Source organism: Rana temporaria, chromosome 8 (assembly GCF_905171775.1).
Source record: "Rana temporaria chromosome 8, aRanTem1.1, whole genome shotgun sequence".
Taxonomy (NCBI): Eukaryota; Metazoa; Chordata; class Amphibia; order Anura; family Ranidae; genus Rana; species Rana temporaria.
Genome location: NC_053496.1, coordinates 106,710,363 through 106,732,741, shown reverse-complemented (window position 1 = coordinate 106,732,741; position 22,379 = coordinate 106,710,363). Strand labels below are relative to the sequence as shown.

Genomic DNA, 22,379 nt, shown 5'->3' with positions numbered 1-22,379 from the left:
GCCAGACCCCTACCTTTCTCACCAACTTGTGACAAATGAGTGGCCAATTTACTTACATAACAATGTCACGCTCAGCCACACCCTGCGCAACGATTTTCCATCTCGTAGGCCTGCAGTCTAGGTGCCAGCAGCCTGAGAGTGACTGTCACTGTGTTAAGTTAATTAAGCAATTAACCCTATAAACTGTCATTACCACCATTTTTACAGAGAAGGAAGAAACTCAAAATCTTAGCAACAACTAGTATGATATTGGAATAAACATTTGTAACATATACTGTCACACAGGAAGTTATATTCTGAGATTTATAAGACAGTAGCACTCTTCAAGAGACAGGGATTCTTTTTGTTTTCATTAAAAGCTTTAGAGACAGATTCCACACGTTTCAAAATAGGTTTTAATAATAAAGTTGAAATGATGCAAATAAAATATTAACAGAAAAGGGGTGTTCCAGAGAAATAAAGAGACCATAAAACAGAGGTATAGAAAGAGTTGAAAGGGGAAAATACTTGCAATGTCTTGGTTTCAGCAGAGTCCAGCAAAAATGGTACAGTGGCTCTCACAAGTCCTGTTACAGTCATGGTCGAAATTGTTGGCAACCCCGATTTTTTTCAGAAAATCAAGTATTTCTCACAGAAAAGTATTGCAGTAACACATGTTTTGCTATACACATGTTTATTACCTTTGTGTGTATTGGAACAAAACAAAAAAAGCAAGTTGGACAAAAATGGGCTGGTAAAAATTCTTGGCACCCTTTCAAAACTGTGGATAAATAAGATTGTTTCAAGCATGTGATGCTTCTTTAAACTCATCTGGGGCAAGTAAGAGGTGTGGGCAATATAAAAATCACACCTGAAAGCAGATAAAAAGGAGTGAAGTTCACTTAGTCTTTGCATTGTGTGTCTGTGTGTGCCACACTAAGCATGGACAACAGAAATAGGAGAAGAGAACTGTCTGAGGACTTCAGAACCAAAATTGTGGAAAAATATCAACAATGTCAAGGTTACAAGTCCATCTCCAGAGATCTAGATTTGCCTTTGTCCACAGTGCGCAACATTATCAAGAAGTTTGCAACCCATGGCACTGTAGCTAATCTCTCTGGGCCTGGATGGAAGGGAAAAATTGATGAAAGGTTGCAACGCAGGATAGTCCAGATGGTGGATAAGCAGCCCCAAACAAGTTCCAAAGAAATTCAAGCTGTCCTGCAGGCTCAGGGAGCATTAGTGTCAGAGCGAACTATGCGTCGACCCAGGAGGACCCCACTGCTGACACAGAGACATAAAAAAGCAAGACTACAGTTTGTCAAAATGTACCTGAGTAGCCAAAATCCTTCTGAGAAAACATCTTGTGGACAAATGTGACCAAGATAGAGCTTTTTGGTAAAGCACATCATTCTACTGTTTACCGAAAATGGAATGAGGCCTACAAAGAAAAGAACACAGTACCTACAGTGACATATGGTGGAGGTTCAATGATGTTTTGGGGTTGTTTTGCTGCCTCTGGCACTGGGTGCCTTCAATGTGTGCAAGGCATCATGAAATCTGAGGATTACCAAATGATTTTGGGTCGCACTGTAGAGCCCAGTGTCAGAAAGCTGGGTTTGTGTCCGAGATCTTGGATCTTCCAGCAGGACAATGACCCCAAACATACGTCAAAAAACACCCAGAAATGGATGGCAACAAAGCGCTGGAGATTTCTAAAGTGGCCAGCAATGAGTCCAGATCTAAATCCCATTGAACACCTGTGGAGAGATCTTAAAATTACTGTTGGGAAAAGGCGTCCTTCCAATAAGAGAGACATGGAGCAGTTTGCAAAGGAAGAGTGGTCCAAAATTTCGGGTGAGAGGTGTAAGAAGCTTATTGATGGTTATAGGAAGCGACTGATTTCAGTTATTTTTTCCAAAGGGTGTGCAACCAAATATTAAGTAAAGAGCTTAAGCCAATAATTTTGACCAGCGCGTTTTTTGAAGTTTTGTGTGATATGTCCAATTTGCTTTTTTTCCTCCCTTTTTTTGTTTTGTTCCAATACACACAAAGGGAATAAACATGTGTATAGCAAAATATGTGTTACTGTAATACTTTTCTTTGAGATATACTTGATTTTCTGAAAAAAAATTTGGGGTGCCAACAATTTTGGCCATGACTGTAGGTGTTCCTTGCTTTGATGTTAACAAGAGCCATCAACTTCAGGAGCATCCTCCTTTTTCTCTGATAGCAGGTGGGTATTGTCAGAGACCATCTGACCAATTATGTGGCCGAGGAGTGCTCATTATGTTTGACTGTATCATGGTCCTCCCTTACACACACTTTTATACTAATATTAATATCGTCCAATGTGTACAGGTTGCATTCTGGTAGATTATTCTTTAGCATAAAAAAAATGTTGTCAAGAGATAATTAAACACAGGGTATCTCAGATAAGCCTGTCACCCAGGAGGTATGAGACTGCTATCTCCCCCTTCTGTATGCTCTAGCTTGGTCATATATGACCTCAATTTGATATTCCCCATTCAAATATATACTTAATATTATTTTGTCATGTTCCTGTCTGATTTTATGAATCGTGTGTAGATTTTGTTAAATTGGAGGTCTCTGAAAGGTCGCTTCTCAGCCATGAATGTCTTTTACATCCCAATTAGTTCTGGGTAGACATTTTATGGCACACTTTGTATTCCTAATGAATTTAATGGACCTACAAACCATTGGTGACAGAACTGAAGGATTGTGTTATAGTTTTACGATAGGTCACTTCCAGTCCCCCTAAGAAAGTGATAAGCTGTAGGAATAATTGCTAGCAGACACTGCCAGATCTCCAGTCTCAGTGGAGATAACAATTTCTTTTGAAGCCCCTGGCTCTTGTTTACTCAAGGGGGGATGAAGCAGGGCTGCTGGATCTCTGGTTTTACAACAGAGTAGAAAATAACAAATAAAATGTAATGGTTGAACATGAACAAAACGTCTGCTAAACACACAGCTATTCTTGAGCCCAGTACATATGACCATTACACCTCCCATTGTATTTATTTATTTTCAACTTTCTGCTGGCATGTTCCACTTTGGTATGACAGTAGACCCAAGGTCATTGCAATGACCAAATTAAAAATGTCTTGGAAACTTTAAAGTATAAATGTATACTTGAAGATTCCTTTATTACCTTTGTAGACGTTTTTTTTTAAAGTAGTTAGTGTATGAATACACAATGATCTGTGTTTATCTAGTGATTTAATTAGCAGGACCGGCCCTATGATGGGACCAGGTGGTACCATGGGTACCAGGCAGCACTTTTAGGGGGGCAGCATTCTGCCGCCCGCCAGACAGCCCACTCCGCTGCCTGTAAGGGACACCCACAGCCAGAGGGGAGCAGTCTGCGAGTGAGAAAGGCAGGCGCCGCTCCCTCTGAGGAACCTGTTGTGCCGAGAATGGTTGCCCGTCGGAATCTGTTCCCCCTAGCTCTCGGCTCCGATCGGAACTCCGCCTCTCCAGCAATCTGCATTGCCGCCCCCTCCTACTCTACCCACAAATTCTTATGATCCTAATACCACCCCGTCCCTGTGCGTGTCCCCGGTACAATGTTATTACTCATTATGGCAGATTGGATAGCAGCGTTTGCCCCCAGGAGACAGCCTGTGTACAGGATATATCTATGCCTATGTGGTTCGAATGACTGACTATTTTCCTCTCTTGTCTGTCCTGAAGAAGCCTCATGGCGAAACGCGTAGACTCACAGGGGACATTTATAGGCAACATACATACCTGACATCTTGTATGGTTTTCTTTTTAATGTTGTTTTATGTAACTACTTTGTAATAAAATTATATATTTTTTGCTATTTCTGTCTGTGTTGCCTATAAAGTCTGACCATTGGTTGCTTTCCTTAAGCAATTTTGTCTTTATCACATGAATAGAGCCATGACAGGTCCTCTTTATACATGTATAGAGCCATGACGTGATTTTTTTTGGGAGGGGGAGGGGCAGCATTTCATTCTTGGTCCCAGGTAGCACAATGTCTTGGGCCGGCACTGTTAATTAGCTATATTTTCCCTGTCAGAACTACATTGACAGTATGTATACAGGTTGCAGTATGCTGGCACACAGCTTCAGAAATATCAAAGTGTGAATGGCTGTTCTTATGTAAACTGTAGGCAACTAACCATTGCACTGTAGGCAGCTAACCACTGCATCCTCGTACACTTGCTTGGAAAATAAAATGGCTAGTGTACATAATAGTATTTTGAAGGTAAAGCTATGTTCGCTTGACCTCCACTTCTGAACTATGTCATGTATTCTCTGTTTTTTTTTGCAGGAAACGACTATAATAATTTTCGAATTGATGTTAGTACAGGGCTACTTGTGCGAGGCTCCAAGGCTCTGGACAGAGAGACAAACTCTTCTCATGTGTTAGTTGTGGAAGCATATAACAGCGATCAAGGTCCTATGAGAAGTTCTGTGAGGGTAAGATAGGTGATATATATGTGCACAGGCCTGAAAATGTTGTCTTGATTCTAGGAGCTAGGTAAATCACCTGCCAACAACCAACTCCTCTATTTACTTCCAATGTGGGGTCACTTTACAGAATCTCAGCCCTTGAGGAAATTACACGACTCTTGTCATCTAGAGATATATCACTTTTTAAAGGACCAAAAATCAGCAAAACGACTCAACATGAGGAGAATAGGAATGGGAGTGGACACTCCCCCCGGTCAGCTGGCCACCCCCCCCCCCGGAGGACAGTCAGGACATTAAAGCCCCGCACTTGCCCCATATAAGAAGTGTGCGGGCAGGCAGCGTGTTCGGCAGCTTTCTTCCTCCTCCTATGGTGTGGATCACGACAGCTTCCGCCATGCATCCCCTTTCTCCTCCTCCTGGGCATCCAATATGATCGTCTGACCTTTGAGCCAATTGGGAAATGGGTATCGGACCCGCGCTTCCTGATTGGCGGAGAGGCGATTCAGTGTTAGAAAAGCAAATATTAATTTGCTTTTCTAACACACCTGGGTGGGCTCCAAGCGCAATGCTCTGCGCCACCAGTCCACCCTATTTTGAAACCTATTTGGGTTTATGGCTCTAATGCGCCCAGACGCATGAATAGGGGGTGGCCGGGGCAGCCGTGGATAGATTCATGCTATGCATGAATCTATTTATCAATCATGTAGGGGGTAGCGTGGATAAAGGGGGAATCGCCCTTAGTGGATGGGCCGACCATGGGGGTAACGACACCATTTGCCCAGGAAAATGTATTTTGGGTGACCAATCATTTTGCCCTGGGATCAGTCGGCCTGGGAGTATCCACTGAGATGTGTACACAGTAGGCATGTCCTCTGATTGTTTTACAATCTGATAATAATTTCCAGATGAGCTGTCCATTATCATGTATTTTGTTACTACAGTTCATTAACCTGTTGACAGTAATAATAATTGTAACTGTTGTGTATTTACCAGGTGATTGTGTATGTTGACGATGTTAATGACGAAGCGCCAGTCTTCACACAACAGCAGTACAGCCGATTGGGCCTACGTGAAACAGTTGGGATTGGGACTTCTGTTACAGTGGTCAGAGCTACTGATAAAGACACGGGTAATGACAAAAATACCATAGAGTTTGAATTATCTGCTACAGTAAATGCAAATTTAAAATGTTTCCACGACATTGTTATAGCATTGATACTGAGCAGTATAACAGTTAATTTTGTAAATCATAATCTTTGCACAATGTACAACAATTTGGTTCACATTGTGTTTGATCCCATGGGTATTATCTCTATCAACTGGCTTTAGGCTTGTAACAATTGGCAAATGCAGCTTGCTTTCAGGTGCACTGCACTTGCGTTGTCAGGTTAAGATGAATCAGAGATCATTCGGGGCCAGATTCCCGTACATCCTGCGTTGGCGTAGTGTAAGCCATTTACACCACGCCACCGCAACTTACTGGAGCAAGTGCCGTATTCCCCAAACACTTGCTCCGTAATTTGCGGCGGCGTAGTGTAAATGGCCCAGCGTATGGCCGCGTAATTCAAAGGGGGCGGCTTGTATTCAAATTAAGCGCGCCCCCGCGCCGATCGAACTGCGCATGCGCCGGGCGGAAAAAGAGCCCAGTGTGCATGCTCCAGCTCACGACGGAAAACGTCAATGACGCCGACGTGAGCGTCATTGACGTAAAGTCGTATTCGCGGACGACTTAGTAAAACGACGTAACCGACGGAAAAAGACGACCCTGACCCGACGCCATACTTAACATGGCATACGGCGGACTGGCGTAAGGTTACCCCTCATATAGCAGGGGTAACCTTACGCTTACGGAAACAATGCAAATTTGTTCGGGAATCGGCGTATCAGGCTCATTTGCATAGTCAAATGAGAACTGAACGTAAACGCCACCTAGCGGCCAGCGGCGAATTACATCTAAGATCCGACGGTGTAAGTGACTTACACCTGTCGGATCTTGGTCGTATCTATGCGAAAATGATTCTAGGAATCACTCGCATAGATACCCGGGGCCAAAAACAGAGATACGACGGTGTTTCCTGAGATACACCGTCGTAACTCTTTTGAGAATCTGGCCCTCTATGTTTAATGACGGGTACTTTATGTACTGCATTCTAATATCCATTTTACCTCCTTCTAAGCTGCATCATCTGCTTCAAGCTGGTTTTGCAGTAACAACACGGTGACAGGAATGCTAATTATGTATTGTAAACTATTTTGTTTAAAAAATGATGACATTTTCAAATATAAATATTTTTATATATATATGGAGTAGTAAATGCTTTATACTATGTTGCAGGTGATGGTGGGCTAGTGGTCTACAAGATGCTGGTAGGCTCAGATGGAAAATTTGAGATTGACGGAAGCACGGGCCTTCTAACCACAATCGATTACTTGGATTATGAGACAAAAATCAGCTACACTATGAATGTGTCAGCCACAGACCAGGCTCCTCCATACAACAGGGGTTTCTGCACTGTATATATCACATTGATGAATGAACCAGATGAAGTTGTTCAGTTCTCCAACTCCACATATGAGGCTGTGTTATTAGAAAACATTGCTACGGGCACAGAAGTACTTAGGGTACAAGCACGGTCTATTGATAACTTGAACCAGCTGACATACCGCTTTGATCAGAACACAAATGCCCAGGCTCTGTCTCTCTTCAAAATTGATAAAATCACAGTAAGTAGACATTAGATTAATAGTTAGATCTGCAATATATGTAAGGAGAATGTTTGAATCACAGTTTTTGAAAATGCAGATTCCATGTGCGTTTACGTAGGAGATTTAATTAAAATAAAATATACTTTTACTTGTATTACAGATTTTTTTTTTTTATACCATGGATACATGAACTCACAGTTCCCCGTCCAATTTTTTTTTTTAATACAATAAAACCTTGGATTGCGAGCATAATTCGTTCCAGAAACATGCTTGTAATCCAAAGCACTTGTATATCAAAGCGAATTTCCCCATAAGAAATAATGAAAACTCAAATGATTTGTTCCGCAACCATTTATTCATAGGTCCTTCAGTTTATAGTCCATATAAAAAAGATTATAGCAATGTGATAGATTGTGTAACCATAAAATGTCCATCCACAAAAGGAAAATGGAAACTTCCACAAGAGGATAAGAAGCAAAATCCAGCAAGAGCTACAAAGTATAAAAAGAGAAGAGAAGCGGCTCCACGTGTAGCAATATGTTGATAAATATTGTACCTTCATTAAATGTAACCATATTGCTACACTTTGAGGCACCTCTCACTTTTTATACTAATGCCGCGTACAGACGGTCGTTTTTTGTGATGAAAAAAAACGACGTTTTAAAAAACGTCATTTAAAATGATCGTGTGTGGGCAAAACGTCGTTTTATGTCTTCAAAAAAACGACAAAAAAAAAATTCGAACATGCTCGAATTTTTTGTGTCGTTTTTCAAAACGTCGTTTTTTGTTTCACAGAAATTGACCGTGTGTAGCAAAAACGACGTTTAAAATGACGTTTTTAAACCCGCGCATGCCCAGAAGCTAGTTATGAAGTGAGCTTCAATGGAAAAAAGTGGTGAAACGTAACCTCGCTTTGCTAGAGCATTGTGAAAAAACGATGGTGTGTAGGCAACATCGTTTTTGAAAATGATGTTTCAAAAACGTTGTTTTATTTCATGATTTAAAACGTCGTTTTATTTCATCACAAAAAACGACCATCTGTACGCGGCATAAGTTGAGACATGACGCCAATTGTATATCAAGACATCGCTTGTATATCAAGTCAAAATAAAATATTTTTCTTGTCTTGCAAAACGCTATTAAACCAAGTTAGTCTCAAACCAATGTTTTACTGTAGTATGGTTTGTGCATTCGCTTCCATTAGGGAGAAATCTTATCTTATCTGATATTACCACCAGCAGACCCACACTGCAGTAATTACATGCAAAAAATCTGACAGACTGGTGGTACTGAATTCGATTTGATGGATCGACTTCAGTACAACCAGCCTGCCCATAGACAGATTAAAATTTGGGCAGACCCTGCTAAAGCGGCTGAGATGCATCTATGGCCAGCTTTAGTCACACACCACAAGTCAGTATTCATCAAAGTTTATTTACTAGAGCTGATGGAAATGGAAATGTCAGCTAGACTCTGCTCCTCTGGTAAGCTAATTGGTTTCTATGCAGAGCTGCACCAGATTTTGCACTCTCCAGTTTTAGTAAATCAACCCCCATTGTGCTCAATTTAAAGCGGGGGTTCACCCTATGGACGGGAAAAAATTTTTTTTTTTTTTTTTACCTTAAAATCAGGCATTGTAGCGCGAGCTACAGTATGCCTGTCCCGAATTTTTTCCCCCCATACTCACCTTGTAGTCGTCCATCGAAGATACCGGGGAATGGGCGTGCCTCTGGAGACGGAGGATGATTGACGGCCGGCTCTGGCACGTCACGCTTCTCCGGAAATAGCCGAAATAGGCTTGGTCTTCACGACGCGTGCGCATAGCCTGTGCGCAGGCGCCGTGAAGAGCCGAGACCTACTCCGGCTGTCTTCGGGGAGAGTGACGTGCCAGGGCCGGCCGTCAATCATCCTCCCTCTCCATAGGCACGCCCATTCCCCGCGGGAGCCGGAATCTACGATGGACGACTACAAGGTGAGTACGGGGTTAAAAAAATCGGGACAGGCATACTGTAGCTCGCGCTACAATGCCTGTCTCGATGGTAAAATCATGGGATTGTGGGTGAACTACCGCTTTAAGATAATCTAATTTGTTTGCAGCTATTGTGCACATGAAAAAATATATTTAAATATATTTAAAGTGATACTATAGGTTCAGTTAAAAAACAAAACAAACATGTCATACCTCCACTGTGCAGTTAGTTTTGCACAGAGTCACCCCAATTGTCCTCTTCTGGGGTCCCACGGCGGCTCTCGCGACTCCTCCCCGCAATAGATAACCCCCTCTGGGAAGCTCTCTCCAGAGGGGGTTACCTTGCGTGCGCGCTCCCATGTCATACACTCGGCGTCCATAGCCGCCAAGTGTATGACTCGGCCCCACCTCCCGGCGGCTGCGTCATTGGATTTGATTGACAGCAGCAGTAGCCAATGGCTGCACTGCTATCTATCCAATGAAGAGCCAAGGAGCCATGGGGAGAGCGACGCGGGATCGCGCCCACGGAAATTTGGGGCTCAGGTAAGTGAAATGGGGGGCCGGGCACAGCAAGGTGTTTTTTCACCTAAATGCATAGGATGCATTAAGGTGAAAAAACACAAGGGTTTACAACCCCTTTAAGCCAAAAACTTGGTAACTTTAAGTTGCTATTCCACTGGTAAACAAACATCAGTTATAAGGTAGGACAAGTATTAAAAATGAAGTATGTATTAAATATTTTCAAATAATACAGTGAATTAAAAAATAAATAACAATTTTAACCTCTGGGACAAGAGGGTCGATTCAGAACATTGAAGAGTTTTCTTAGACACAACTTTTCAAAGTTCTGAGCTCTACAGTAGAGTAAAACCTTAAACAACAGAATACTTTTATAGTTATTTTTGTCATCTTTAAGGGGTCGTGTTTTTCTAGGTCTCCAGAGGGTTAAAATATGAAAAAAGACTCAACTGGCAGCAAGTCGCCTAGTGAGAACAAGACACATTCTATTTTTGGCCAATTTTTTAATTGCTCTGTATTGGTGGTGATAAACTGAGCATCATTCTTTAGGCTCAAGTATTATTTTGTGGTATCTTCTTTGCTGTGCCTTCTTTGCTTGTTTAATTTTTTTTTTTTCAGTTCACTAACACCCCTTTCACACTGGGACGGCATTAGCGGTAAAGCGCCTCTAGTTTTAGCGGCACTTTACCTCTGTTATAGCAGCGCTTTTCGGCTGCTAGAGGGCCGCTTTTAACCCCCACTAGCGACTGAGGAAAGGGTTAATAGTGCCGTGCATCGCTGCCGAGGCACTTTGCAGGCGCTTCGGCAGCGTTGCCCATTGATTTCAAGGGCAGGGGTGGTGTGGCAGTGGTGTATACACAGCTCCGACACCGCCCGAAAGATGCTGCTTGCAGTACTTTTTCCCCCATCCTGCAAGCGCACTGCCCCAGTGTGAAGGCATTGGGGTGGCTTGAGAGGCACTTTTCAGGTGCTTTACCAGCGCTATTTTAGCGTTAAAATGCGCGAAAAGCACCCCAGTGTGAAAGGGGTCTAAAGGTTACATTTACTTGTAAAAAATAACATTAGGACCCCCACTGTGCAGCGGGCGCACGCGCGCCCCCTAGCAGCTCCTAAAGGGTACGACGTACACATACAGGGTTTCTCCCAGTGGTGCCATTCTGCCGCAGTATATAGACGTGAGACAGTCGGGAACCAATTATAGTACCTGAATTTAATTTGCTTTTAGTCTCTTCCAGACCCTGGGCAGGGCTGGCATGTAAGAGGAAGAGGCAGCACAATAGTTAATAGGTTAACTAGTTAATAACAAGTTAATAAGTTCATGCTCTGACAAGAACAATGCTGATAGGAAGAAAAAGCAGGGCGATAGAGCGATGAGCTCATCACTGTGCTACTTCATCTTTCCCTATCCAGGTCAGGACCAGCACAACCTGGGTTCCAAGGAAGCGAGTTGTATGATGATGCCCATCCATCAGACCATAGGTGTGTGCACAGGGTGTGCCAGGTGTGCCTGGGCACACCCTAATCACCCCGTGTGGTGCAGATTCCCCCTGTTTATACTCTGGATATTTCACCAAAGCCCTCTAATGGGGCTCCTAAAAAAATAGTAAAAATTTAATAAAATATATTAATAAAAAACAAATATTAATAAACAATACAATTTGTAAGAAATAATAAAAAAAAAAACAATAAAAAAAAAAATGTCTGGCACTGTGTATATATATATATATATATATATATATATATATATATATATATATATATATATATATATATATATATACACATACATACACACACACACACACGCATATGTGTTGGAGCTTTGGGGTGCACACCCTAATACAATAGGCTGTGCACACCTATGCATCAGACTGATGACATTTAATAGCAGAGAAAGTATTGGGGGAGACATATCTGGACCAAGGCTGAATATTAAAGCAAAAGCTGTTATTTTATCTTTTAATGGATTTTTTAATCTTGTCATTTTGATTTGAGTTCCATGTATCGGCAGAGAATTCATAGATAAGTATTGTAAATTTGTAAAATCTTTATTTATGCTGATCACTTTCTTTAAAAACATTTGAGAGCAGTACAAGTTTAGGTTATAAATACATATTATTGCTTGCAATAATACAAACGAGATTCAGACCATCTCAAATGTTTCACCGTTCTGTATTTGCAGGGTACAATAACAGTGAAAGGTTTGGTAGATCGAGAGAAAGGAGACTTTTACTCCCTGACAGTAGTTGCAGATGATGGTGGGCCCAAACTGGAGACTACTCTGGTAAGTTTAGTGTGTCATTCTGAAACATTAATTGTACCGTTTAATGATGCAAAAACACTATGAAATTTAAGTGAATGTTTTTATGCAGATATACAGTATAATAATATGGGCCAGATTCACGTACAGCGGCGTATCTTTGAGTGGGCATAGCGCATCTCATATGCGCTACGCCGACGTAACATAGAGAGGCAAGACCAGTATTCCCAAAGCACTTGCTCCCTAAGTTACGGCGGCGTAGCGTAAATGGGCTGGCGTAAGCCCGCCTAATTCAAATTAGGAAGGTAGTGGGCGTGTTGTATTAAAATTAACCGTGACCCCATGTAAATGAATGGCCGAACGAACGGCGCATGCCCAGAATCACGTCGCATATACTCCCTAAGATACGATGGCTCAATGAGTACGACGTGAACGTAACCTACGCCCAGCCCCATTCACGTACGACTTAAGTAAATGACGTAAAATATGACGGCTGTTCCGACGTCCATACCCTAACATGACTTACCCCTGCTTTAGGTGGGATAACTTTAAGCCAGACGTACACCTTACGTAAACGGCGTAGCTTACTGCGACGGGCGCAAGTACATTCGTGAATCGGCGTATCTAGGTCATTTACATATTCAACACGTAAATCAATGGAAGCGCCCCTAGCGCCCAGCGTAAATATGCACCCAAGATACGACGGCGTAGGATACTTACATCGGTCGGATCAAGCCAAAATTCAGGCGAATCTTGTTTCAAGAATAAGGCGCATAGATACGACGGCGCATCCTAGAACTTACGCGGCGTATCAGAAGATACGTCAGCGTAAGTCGTACGTGAATCTGGGCCTATATGTTTTTAGATTATTTTCACAATTTATATAATATTTATAAATGTAACCTAGAAAAAATGTTAGTTTGTTTTATTTTTTAAGATAACCCATGAAACTTTTTTTTTTTTTTAATAATTCTTTATTTTTATTTTCCGTATATTTCTTCACATCACTTACATATACATACAACCCATGAAACTTAATCTCCTTGGTACTGAGCCACAAGTAAGGAAACAGTAGAGTGTATATTTCCAGCACTACTCCAACATTGATTTATCACCAATATTATATTTCATCATCTTCTCTATTATATACTACAGGTCTTTTGCAGCCATATCAGTTAGTATTCAAATCAAGCCATATGCAGATCACAACCAAATTGAAGAGAACAGAGTGTGTTTTAGCTTTGTAGGGTTTTAGTTAAATCTCCAAGGTACAGGAAAGAAACGAAGCAAGCAAGAAGACTATGCATGTCAAATAAGGGACATTGCTCCAAATCAGGGGCAGTCCCTCAAAATCAGGGACAGTTGGAAGCTATGGAATTACAAGCTAGACAAGTGAAACTGTTCACGTGTGTTGTAGGACCTCTGTGCCTACTCTGATTTTCAGAATCCTTTGACCCTCTATGTTTACAGAGCACTCAGTGATATCCTAGGCCTAGGCTGTAGCTAAGGAAGAGCAGGGAAGGATGATAGCAATTCTGAGGAATGACAGTACCCTAATTTCCTCATGAATATCCTGCAGGGGGATGCTGGATTTTTTGCTAGCAATGTTGGGGCCCTAGTATTGTCTTGGAGACTGCTAGCAGAGCGGTATTTATGGAGAACGTACAGTATTCCACTTGGCGAAGTTCTGCTGTCAAAATACTAATAGTATAACTGGGCTTGCTCTCAGAATACAGCCCTCTCACTGATCCTCAGATGTGACAGACTCCTGTGCTGATGATGGTCGCTATGTAACTGAAGACATACACTGGCGTGATGACCACTGCACTTTCTTAGAAAGCCTCCCGGTCCCAACCCACCCACTGTGATTCCTTATAAGAACTGCCAGCCCTCCTTCTACCACAAGGCTTCGTGGGAGTTGCAGTTTAATCAGGCCATAATGCAATGGTAGAAGGTGGTTTCAGTTCTACAAGTCCCATAATCCTCTGCTTCTTAATTGGTTGTGATCCGCCTCTAGATTCCAAGAAAGGGCACTAGAGTTTTACTGCACCGGCATTACAGCAAAATGAAAGTCACTGGACAAAGTAGTGTCTCCTCTCCCCCATACCTGCACAGTTCAGTACTACATGTGCTATATGCATTTTAAGGGTGTTCTTATCCATGATTCTTTAAGTCCATGTTAAAGCTGAATCTGATCTTTCCCGATGCACCATTGACAAGTACTCACAGATCCTGCTGGTAGCTGACCTTTTTTGTACAGATTTACTGGATAAAGGAGTGTATAGACAATTAATGATTTACAGAGTGCGTAAATCACAGCAATTTATCAGAATTCGGTTTACAAAAAGCCTTATTAGAGAGAAAAATGAATTCTGATTGGCTGTTGTGGTTAACTACAGTTTGCACATTGTTCCTTCCCTTAGCCCAGGGGTGTCCAACCCATGGCCCACATGCAGCCAACACAGACGAGCCCAGCCTGTGCACATCTGTAGGGTTGGCGGAGATGGCGTGCAAAAAGAGCAGCCTACATTGACAAGCCAGGCAAGTGCACGCCTGGAGGGATGCAGGGGCTGCTATGTTTGCAATAGCACTGGCAGTAGGGAATGCAGGGGTGCCAGGTAAGTAAATGCTGTATGGTCAGATCTAGAGGGGTACTGGGGTGGGCAGCTCCCCGCTCACAATCTCCCCCTCCTCATCACACAGCACATACATAGGATACATTCACACCAGTGATTAGCGCCAGTGCAAATTGTAGCAGCAGTTCCTCCTGCGATTTCTAGCAGATAGGTGCGGCTGCCAGCCCTGTTCACTATAATAACAGTTTGCCAGCAGCTGCACCTATTCGCAGCTCTCTACACAGCCAGCGATTACCTGTGGTGATCACTGCTGGACGCAATTTGTCTGCCGCATTTTGTCACCACATGTAATAGATGGCAGTGTAGAGAGCCGCAAAAAGGTGCGGCCGCCATTGACCTGTCGTCATAGTGAACGGCACCTACCCACTGAGAGCTGCAGGAGGAACTGTTCATCGGCTAGCCTTAGGCCCCGTACACACGGCCGAGAAACTCGACGAGCAAAACACATCGTTTTGCTCGTCGAGTTCCTTGTGAAGCCGCCGAGGATCTCGGCGAGCCAAGTTTCCCCGTTGACTAACGAGGAAATAGAGAACATGTTCTCTATTTGGCCCGACGAGATCCTCGTCGGTTTCCTCGGCCGAAAGTGTACACACGGCCGGGTTTCTCGGCAGAATACAGCTCCGATCGAGTTTCTGGCTGAATTCTGCCGAGAAACTCAGTCATGTGTACGGGGCCTCATTGTTAGTTTATCGTATGTGTGGCTCAAGATGATTTCTCTTCTTCCCATGTGGCCCAGGAAGCTCAAAAGGTTGGACACCCATGCCTTAACCCATTAGTCACCTATCAGGGCCGGTGACATGATATGTTCCCACAGGCAGTTTGGTTTATGACCATCAACAAGAAGAATATTAGCATTGCCTGTGGTCTACTGCCTGATATCCGTAAATAAAAGTCCTGAGAACATATCTTTGGAGCCCTTATGCCAGCCTTGTATAGTATATACTGTATCTATAACAAAAAGTTATTAAGATGTACGCTAACATTGATGTTTTCCCATTTTTCTGCATTGTGTTTTTCATCTTCCCGGTAAAATATTGGGAAAGATTGTGAGAAGGTACACACAAAAACAAAAGCTGAAAGGAACAATACCCTACTTTGAGCTTTATATAATGGCGAAACAATAGCGGAATCCTCTTGCCACCTACCAAACCCCTTCTTCACTTCCTATAGGATGTAGTTCTAATGAATGTTACAGATTTGCCTTCCTCTCAGTGGATTTGGCTTTCCTAAAACTTAATTAATATTGCCCTTTTTTATTATGTGTTAATCATGACCAATTTTCCTGCTTTTAACAGAGCAACAGATTTTTTTTTTAAAGAAGCACAATTAGGAAATCCTAATAAACTGCACCTGGAAAGATGCTATATTTAGTAGAAAGTCACAAACAAAAAGTCACTTAGTGAAAGAATGAGCTGCCACGTCCTTCATTGCTATCAGTCTGTAGTGAAGGCCTGCATTCTGCAACTTGTTTTATGCTTTTTTTATATAAAGGTATATAATAAATTGTTTATTTTCTATTTTGTGAGGTATTTAATATCATAGAATAAATAAAATATATACTCACCAGCCACTTTATTAGATATCCCTTGCTAGTTCCAGGTTGCACCCCCTTTTTCCATAAAAACTTCCTTAATTCATCATGGCATAGATTTACCAAGGCATTGGAAACATTCCTCAGAGATTTTGTCCATATTAACATGATATCATCACGCAGTTGCTGCAGATTTGTCGGCTGCACATCCATGATGCAAATCACTTTTAGCAAAAACTGCTGAAAATTTGAATATTGGGGTTATGGCATGTAGCTGCAGCTAAACTGTAATATAATGATGTATTTTTCCATTTCATTTAGGCGGTCGGCAAGTGTTTTTTAAGAAAGGTTAACATTCTGCAATAGAGTATTAATCCACCAAGTATTTTTTTTTTCTGACTCATAGCTACCTGGGAGTTTTGTGTGTGTTTTTGCCCACGTTTGCATGTTGCAGCTCCTTCTGTTGCATTCATAAGACGCCATTCACATTTTGCGTAACAGGAACGAGTACTCTATATTTTACAGATACACACAGTACTGGTAAGCCCTGTCCTTGCTCTTTCCCTATGGCTCCTGCTGCTCTCAGACTGGGTTCACAGCTATGCGAATTGGATGTGGGTTTCCAAATCGCATAGCATGAGAATGTGACCAGCTCTTTATGGAGGGGGCAGCTGTGGAGCGCACTGTGCGTCTTTAGCTCCATTTAAGGGCCAAAATCAGGCAAAGATTCAGGACTGATTTGTTCCTGAACCGGAGAATGTGGATGCACAGCGTTCCTGCGTGATCTGCAGCCGGTTCCAGTATGAACCAAGCCTCAGTGTCTCCTGTATGACCATATAGAGCAGGGATAGATATGCAATTAGCGGACCTCCAGCTGTTGCCAAACTACAAGTCCCATCATGCCTCTGCCTCTGGGTGTCATGCTTGATGCTGTCAGAGTCTCGCTAAGCCTCATGGGACTTGTAGTTTGGCAACAGCTGGAGGTCCGCTAATTGCATATCCCTGATATAGAGGGTGGTGCTGCAGCTGGGGATCAGATTCTATGCAAAGCTGCACCAGATTTTGCACTCCAGTTTTAGTAAATCAACCCCACTGGTTCTTTTTAGAGCCCATTTGTATGAAGCCTTATTTTACTGGTGTGCATGACATGACATATGGCTATATCTCAGAAGTGCTCTCCCCAGTCCAAAGGTTGATTGAACTGATGTAATAACAGTAATATATCTTTCACGGCACAAACGTTTTAGATTGCTGTAATTATACTTTTTTAATGCATGGTAGGAATTAGGGGTGCACCGAAATGAAAATTTCAGAACCGAAACGAAACCGAAAACAAAAAAAAAATCAATCCGAAACCGAAAATGACTTTTCTTTTTTTCCCCCCTTTTTCAATTTTTTTGAATGGGCACAGTGGCTGCGTTTAATGAGCACAGTGGCTGCGTTTGATGGGCACAGTAGCTGTGTTTGATGGGCACAGTGGCTGCATGTGATGGCACAGTGAGACTGCAATTAATGTTTTTTTTGGTAGTCAGAGAAGGCAAGCATGGCTCAATAACACACAAAAGTTAAAAAAAAAAACGTTTGTGTGTTATTGAGCCATGCTTGCCTTCTCTGACTACCAAAAAAAACATCAATTGCAGCCTCACTGAGTGTAAAAGCAAAGTAAAAATTGTAATTGAAATATGCAACCTTTTTACTAATACAGGTATTGTATTAGCAGATTGAATTTTTACCAAGATATAAAAAATGTAGCATTGAGTGTAGTCCATAAATGTTCATACTCAGTGAAAGTTTAGACGCATAAATGTCAAGAGCTCTTATATAAACTGATTACAGTATACTTTGTTTTTTGCAATCTCCTAAACATAAAACTAAATCTGGAAATGTATTAAAATAAAGATAATTGCTTTTGTTTATTTTGGTTTATTGCAAATCTATGTATTATTAATATGCATTTTTATGAAAGCACTGTTACTTCTTTCATGTTTAATATCTCTACAAATTACTGAATAATACAGGAGCCTGACATTGTTTTGATCATAATACATTTTATTGCTAAACTGTGTGTTTCTTCTTACATTATGTTAATAAATTTTACATCTTTAAGTCCCAGGTGGCGTTACCATGTTTAATATAAATGCATTGAAATGCACATAGATACATATAAAACACATTCTATGATCTGACAATCTTATTCCAAGAGTAAAATTTTGATGGACACATAAGAACAGATGGGAAAATAGAAGCAGTAATTGCAGCTCTAGACTCTAAAACCAATCTCAGAGGATAGTTTGAAGTGCTGTGCCAATGTCTCTATGTAACAAGGAATGCATTTGCTGTATGTAGGAGTTGGAGAGAATTGAGGTGACAAGTAAATATTTAAGATTGTGAACCTATGAACTTTAGCTCAGATGGAAGATATGGCGAGCAATTGTTTCTGGAAATTTTTCAGCGAAACTCAGCTTGACCATGCTAGTTGAATGGTTTTTGTTTTTCCGCTAGCATGTCCTTATTATTTTTCAAGGGATTTTCTCCAGATGATCAGCTTTTCTCTATCGGTGCCTTGTGGTTTACATGTCTTGTCTGGGTCCTGCATGTTATACCTGTATAAGTGAACACTTGGAAAACATATTAAAACATCTTAACAGGTTAAATCAGCGGTACACTTCAGCTTATGCTGGCTGTGGTGTATCACCTTGCTTGGTCTTGATTTATTTGACTCATGCCATGGCTATTTTGTCGTGCCTAGTGAGAGTCATATTGGTCCTTTATTTAGATGAACTCTTGTCTCTCCTTTCCTGACAAAATGATCATGTGACATATCCTTGTGGACCAAAGTTATGGTGAGGCCTGGAGTAAAAAAGCAAAGAAGGTGATAGATGGATGGCTGGCATGACAGGGGTTAAAGGGGCTTGGGTCTGGGAGGGGTTCCTCTTAGTTTGAAGGAAAATAAGGTGGCAGGGATATACTTGATTGGTGTCTAGGTTAGGAATGGGTGGAGCTGTGGGGGTGGACAGGAAGTTGGTCTGAGGAGGTCGCCTGTCAGAAGTTAGCTGAGTTGGGGTATACTGAGTGAGGGAATACTTCCCTCACACCCTGAATTCATGTTCGTTTTCTGGTGCTGAGGAGTTAGGCAGTGGTTGGTGTAGTTTTGCCATGCAGCTAGTGGGGTACAAAGTCCTTTTCGATTCGTATGGGAACAAATTTACTTTGTGGAGACTAGTCTGAGGTACACCACCATAAGTGGTGTCGCGGCTGTAGGCCTAATTAAGTTGTACGAAGGTCTTTTTGATGCTTGAGGCCTTGTACACACGATCAGTCCAAACTGATGAAAACGTCCTTGTGTATGGCCCATCAGACTTTTGTCCTTCGGTCCAAAGTTTTAGAACTTGCTTTAAAATCGGACTGATGGACGCCTGACCAATCGGTCGGAACCGATGGTTAGTACGCAAAAGCATCAGTTCAAAACCCGCGCATGCTCAGAATCAAGTCGACGCATGCTTGGAAGCATTGAACTTCGTTTTTTTCAGCACGTTGTTGTGTTTTACGTCACCGCGTTGGACTCGATCAGATTTTGAACTGATAGTGTGTAGGCACATCAGACCATCATACTTCAGCCTTCAGTCCGTTTTCATCGGATGAACTGATTGTGTGTACAGGGCCTAATAGGACCTTGGGGCTCCGTTTACACTGTGTTATTAAGTTATTTATTTGTTATTTATATAATTTTGTTATTAAAAGGCTCTTATGGCCATTTGACTCCAGATCGTTGTTGTATTTTACAGGTAGTAAAAAGGAGCAATCTGAAGGCAAGCCAAATTTAGTACCCTAGTTATGTTTAACCACTTCCATACCAGGTACTTACGCAGCTTCCCGCCCAAGCCAATTTTCAGCTTTCAGCACTGTCGCACTTTGAATGGCAATTGCGCGGTCATGCTACACTGTACCCAAACAAAATTGGCGTCCTTTTTTCCCCACAAATAGAGCTTTCTTTTGGTGGTATTTGATCACCTCTGCGATTTTTTTTTTTTGCGCAACAACTAAAAAAAGGCTGAAAATTTGGAAAAAAAATTACGTTTTTATTTTTTTCTGTTAATTTTTTTGTAAATAAGTTTTCTCTTTCAATTACGGGCACTGATATGGCGGCACTAATGGGCACCGATGAGATGGCACTGATGGACATCGATGAGGTAGTACTGACGGGCACAGATGAGGTGGCACTGATTGGCGGCGCTGGTATGCGACACTGATGGGCACACATAGGCGGCACTGATGGGCACACATAGGCGGCACTGATGGGCACACATAGGCGGCACTGATGGGCACACATAGGCGGCACTGATGGGCACACATAGGCGGCACTGATGGGCACTCATGGGCGGCACTGGGCACTCATGGGCGGCACAGATGGGCACTCATGGGCGGCACAGATGGGCACTCATGGGTGGCACAGATGGGCACTGCTAGGTGGGCACTGGGCATGGATGGGCACTGTGGGGTGGCACTGATGGACACTGGGGTGGCGCTGATGGACACTGGGGTGGCGCTGATGGACACTGGGGTGGCAGCACTGATTGTTGCCAGTCAGTGCCCATTTGTGGGCACTGACTGGCATCTTTTTTCTTTGTTTTATTTTTTATTTATTTTTTAGACTTTTTTTTTTTTTTTTTAGCTTTTTTTTTTTTTTTGCCCACCCTGGTGCTCCATGTATTGTATTGTAATTGTACTGTCTTCCCCGATGTTGTAAAGGGCTGTGCAAACTGTTGGCGCTATATAAATCCTGTATAATAATAATAATAATAATAATAATAATGTAGGAATAGAGCAGAGTTTGATGGAATGTATTCATTTGTCTCTACAGGTACAGATTACAGTTTTGGATGAGAACGACAACAGCCCCCAATTTGATCCAACATCAGAATCAGTGGCCAATGTGGCAGAGGACTGTCCCACCGGCCGAAGGATAGCTCTAGTCATGGCTAGAGACCCAGATGCTGGAAATAATGGCGTGGTAAACAGATTTATGATGTTTTGGCTACTTTTTTGGGGGGCATTAATGCACCTACCACGAAGATAACATAGAGGCTGCCATTATTGACCCCTCCTTCTGAAAATGCTAGATGCCTGACTGTTGTGCACCTCTTTAACACTTGTGATACTTACTGTATTAGGTATGCAGATCAGAACGTCTGACTTTATTTTGACTTTCCTGATCTGCATTCTTTTTTTCTGGGGCAGTGACTTGGAAAAACACTGAAGCAAGTGGATCAGCATAGTAAAGGTTTTACTTCTTTGCTTTCTGGTTTTGTTCCATGGCATGGACAGATACATTATGACCTAGAAGGACTCTTTTCTTATACTATATTAAAAGAATTACTGTTCTATATAATGCTCAGATTAAAAAAGCCCCAATTGGTAACATGCATTCTTTTATCATTTGTCAAAGGTGACCTTTTCCATAATAGGTGGCAATGCAGTTGGGCTGTTTGAAATCCGCACCACCAATGACACATATGGTGAAGTTTTCCTAATGAAATCCCTGGACAGAGAATTGCAGGAGCTGCATGTGTTAAGGGTAACGACAGCACTAATTTCTAATATATAAGTTATTCCTATTTCTCAACATCTGTTTGCAGGTTATTTTGGATGTTTTGGGCCAGATTCATGAATATTTACGGCGGCGTATCGTATCCCGTTTACGTTACGCCGCCGCAAGTTTCCAGCGTAAGTGCTTGATTCACAAAGCACTTGCATGTAAAGTTTTGGCGGCGTAGCGTAAAGCCGTCCGGCGCAAGCCCGCCTAATTCAAATGGGGCGTGTGCCATTTAAATTAGGCGCGTTCTGAACGTTCTGCCGAACGTTCTGCGCATGCTCCGTTAGGAATTTTCCCGCCATGCTTTGTGCGAAATTAGGGCCTTGACGTGTTTTTTGAACGGCGACATGCGTAACGTAATTTCGTATTCCCGGACGTCTTACGCAAAAAAATTTAAAATTTGACGCGGGAACGACGGCCATACTTTAACATGGATGGTGTAATTTTACAACATCTAAATAGCACTCTTAACTTTACGACGGGAAAAACCGACGTAAGAGAATGTGACGAACGCGCGTACCTTCGTGGATCGCCGTAAACAGCTAATTTGCATACCCGATGCTGGAAAACGACGCGAACTCCACCCAGCGGCCGCCGGAGAATTACACCTACGATCCGAAGGCATACGAAGCTGTACGCCTGCCGGATCTTAGCCAAAAGCCGTTGTATCTTTGTTTGTGAATTACAAATAAAGATACGACGCGGCAAATTTGAAAGTACGC

At 42.2% G+C, this 22,379-nt stretch overlaps 1 protein-coding gene across 1 annotated transcript in view; it reads left to right on the top strand.

Annotated features, from left to right (window-relative positions):
* Positions 1-22,379, top strand: part of LOC120910430 (cadherin-23-like) — a 245,796-nt gene that overhangs the window by 215,022 nt on the left and 8,395 nt on the right. The window contains exons 17-22 of the mRNA XM_040322190.1: positions 4,301-4,449; positions 5,437-5,572; positions 6,779-7,167; positions 11,820-11,921; positions 20,926-21,075; positions 21,511-21,639. Of these exons, the coding sequence (XP_040178124.1) occupies positions 4,301-4,449; positions 5,437-5,572; positions 6,779-7,167; positions 11,820-11,921; positions 20,926-21,075; positions 21,511-21,639 (1,055 nt within the window). The remainder of the gene's footprint in view (positions 1-4,300; positions 4,450-5,436; positions 5,573-6,778; positions 7,168-11,819; positions 11,922-20,925; positions 21,076-21,510; positions 21,640-22,379) is intronic.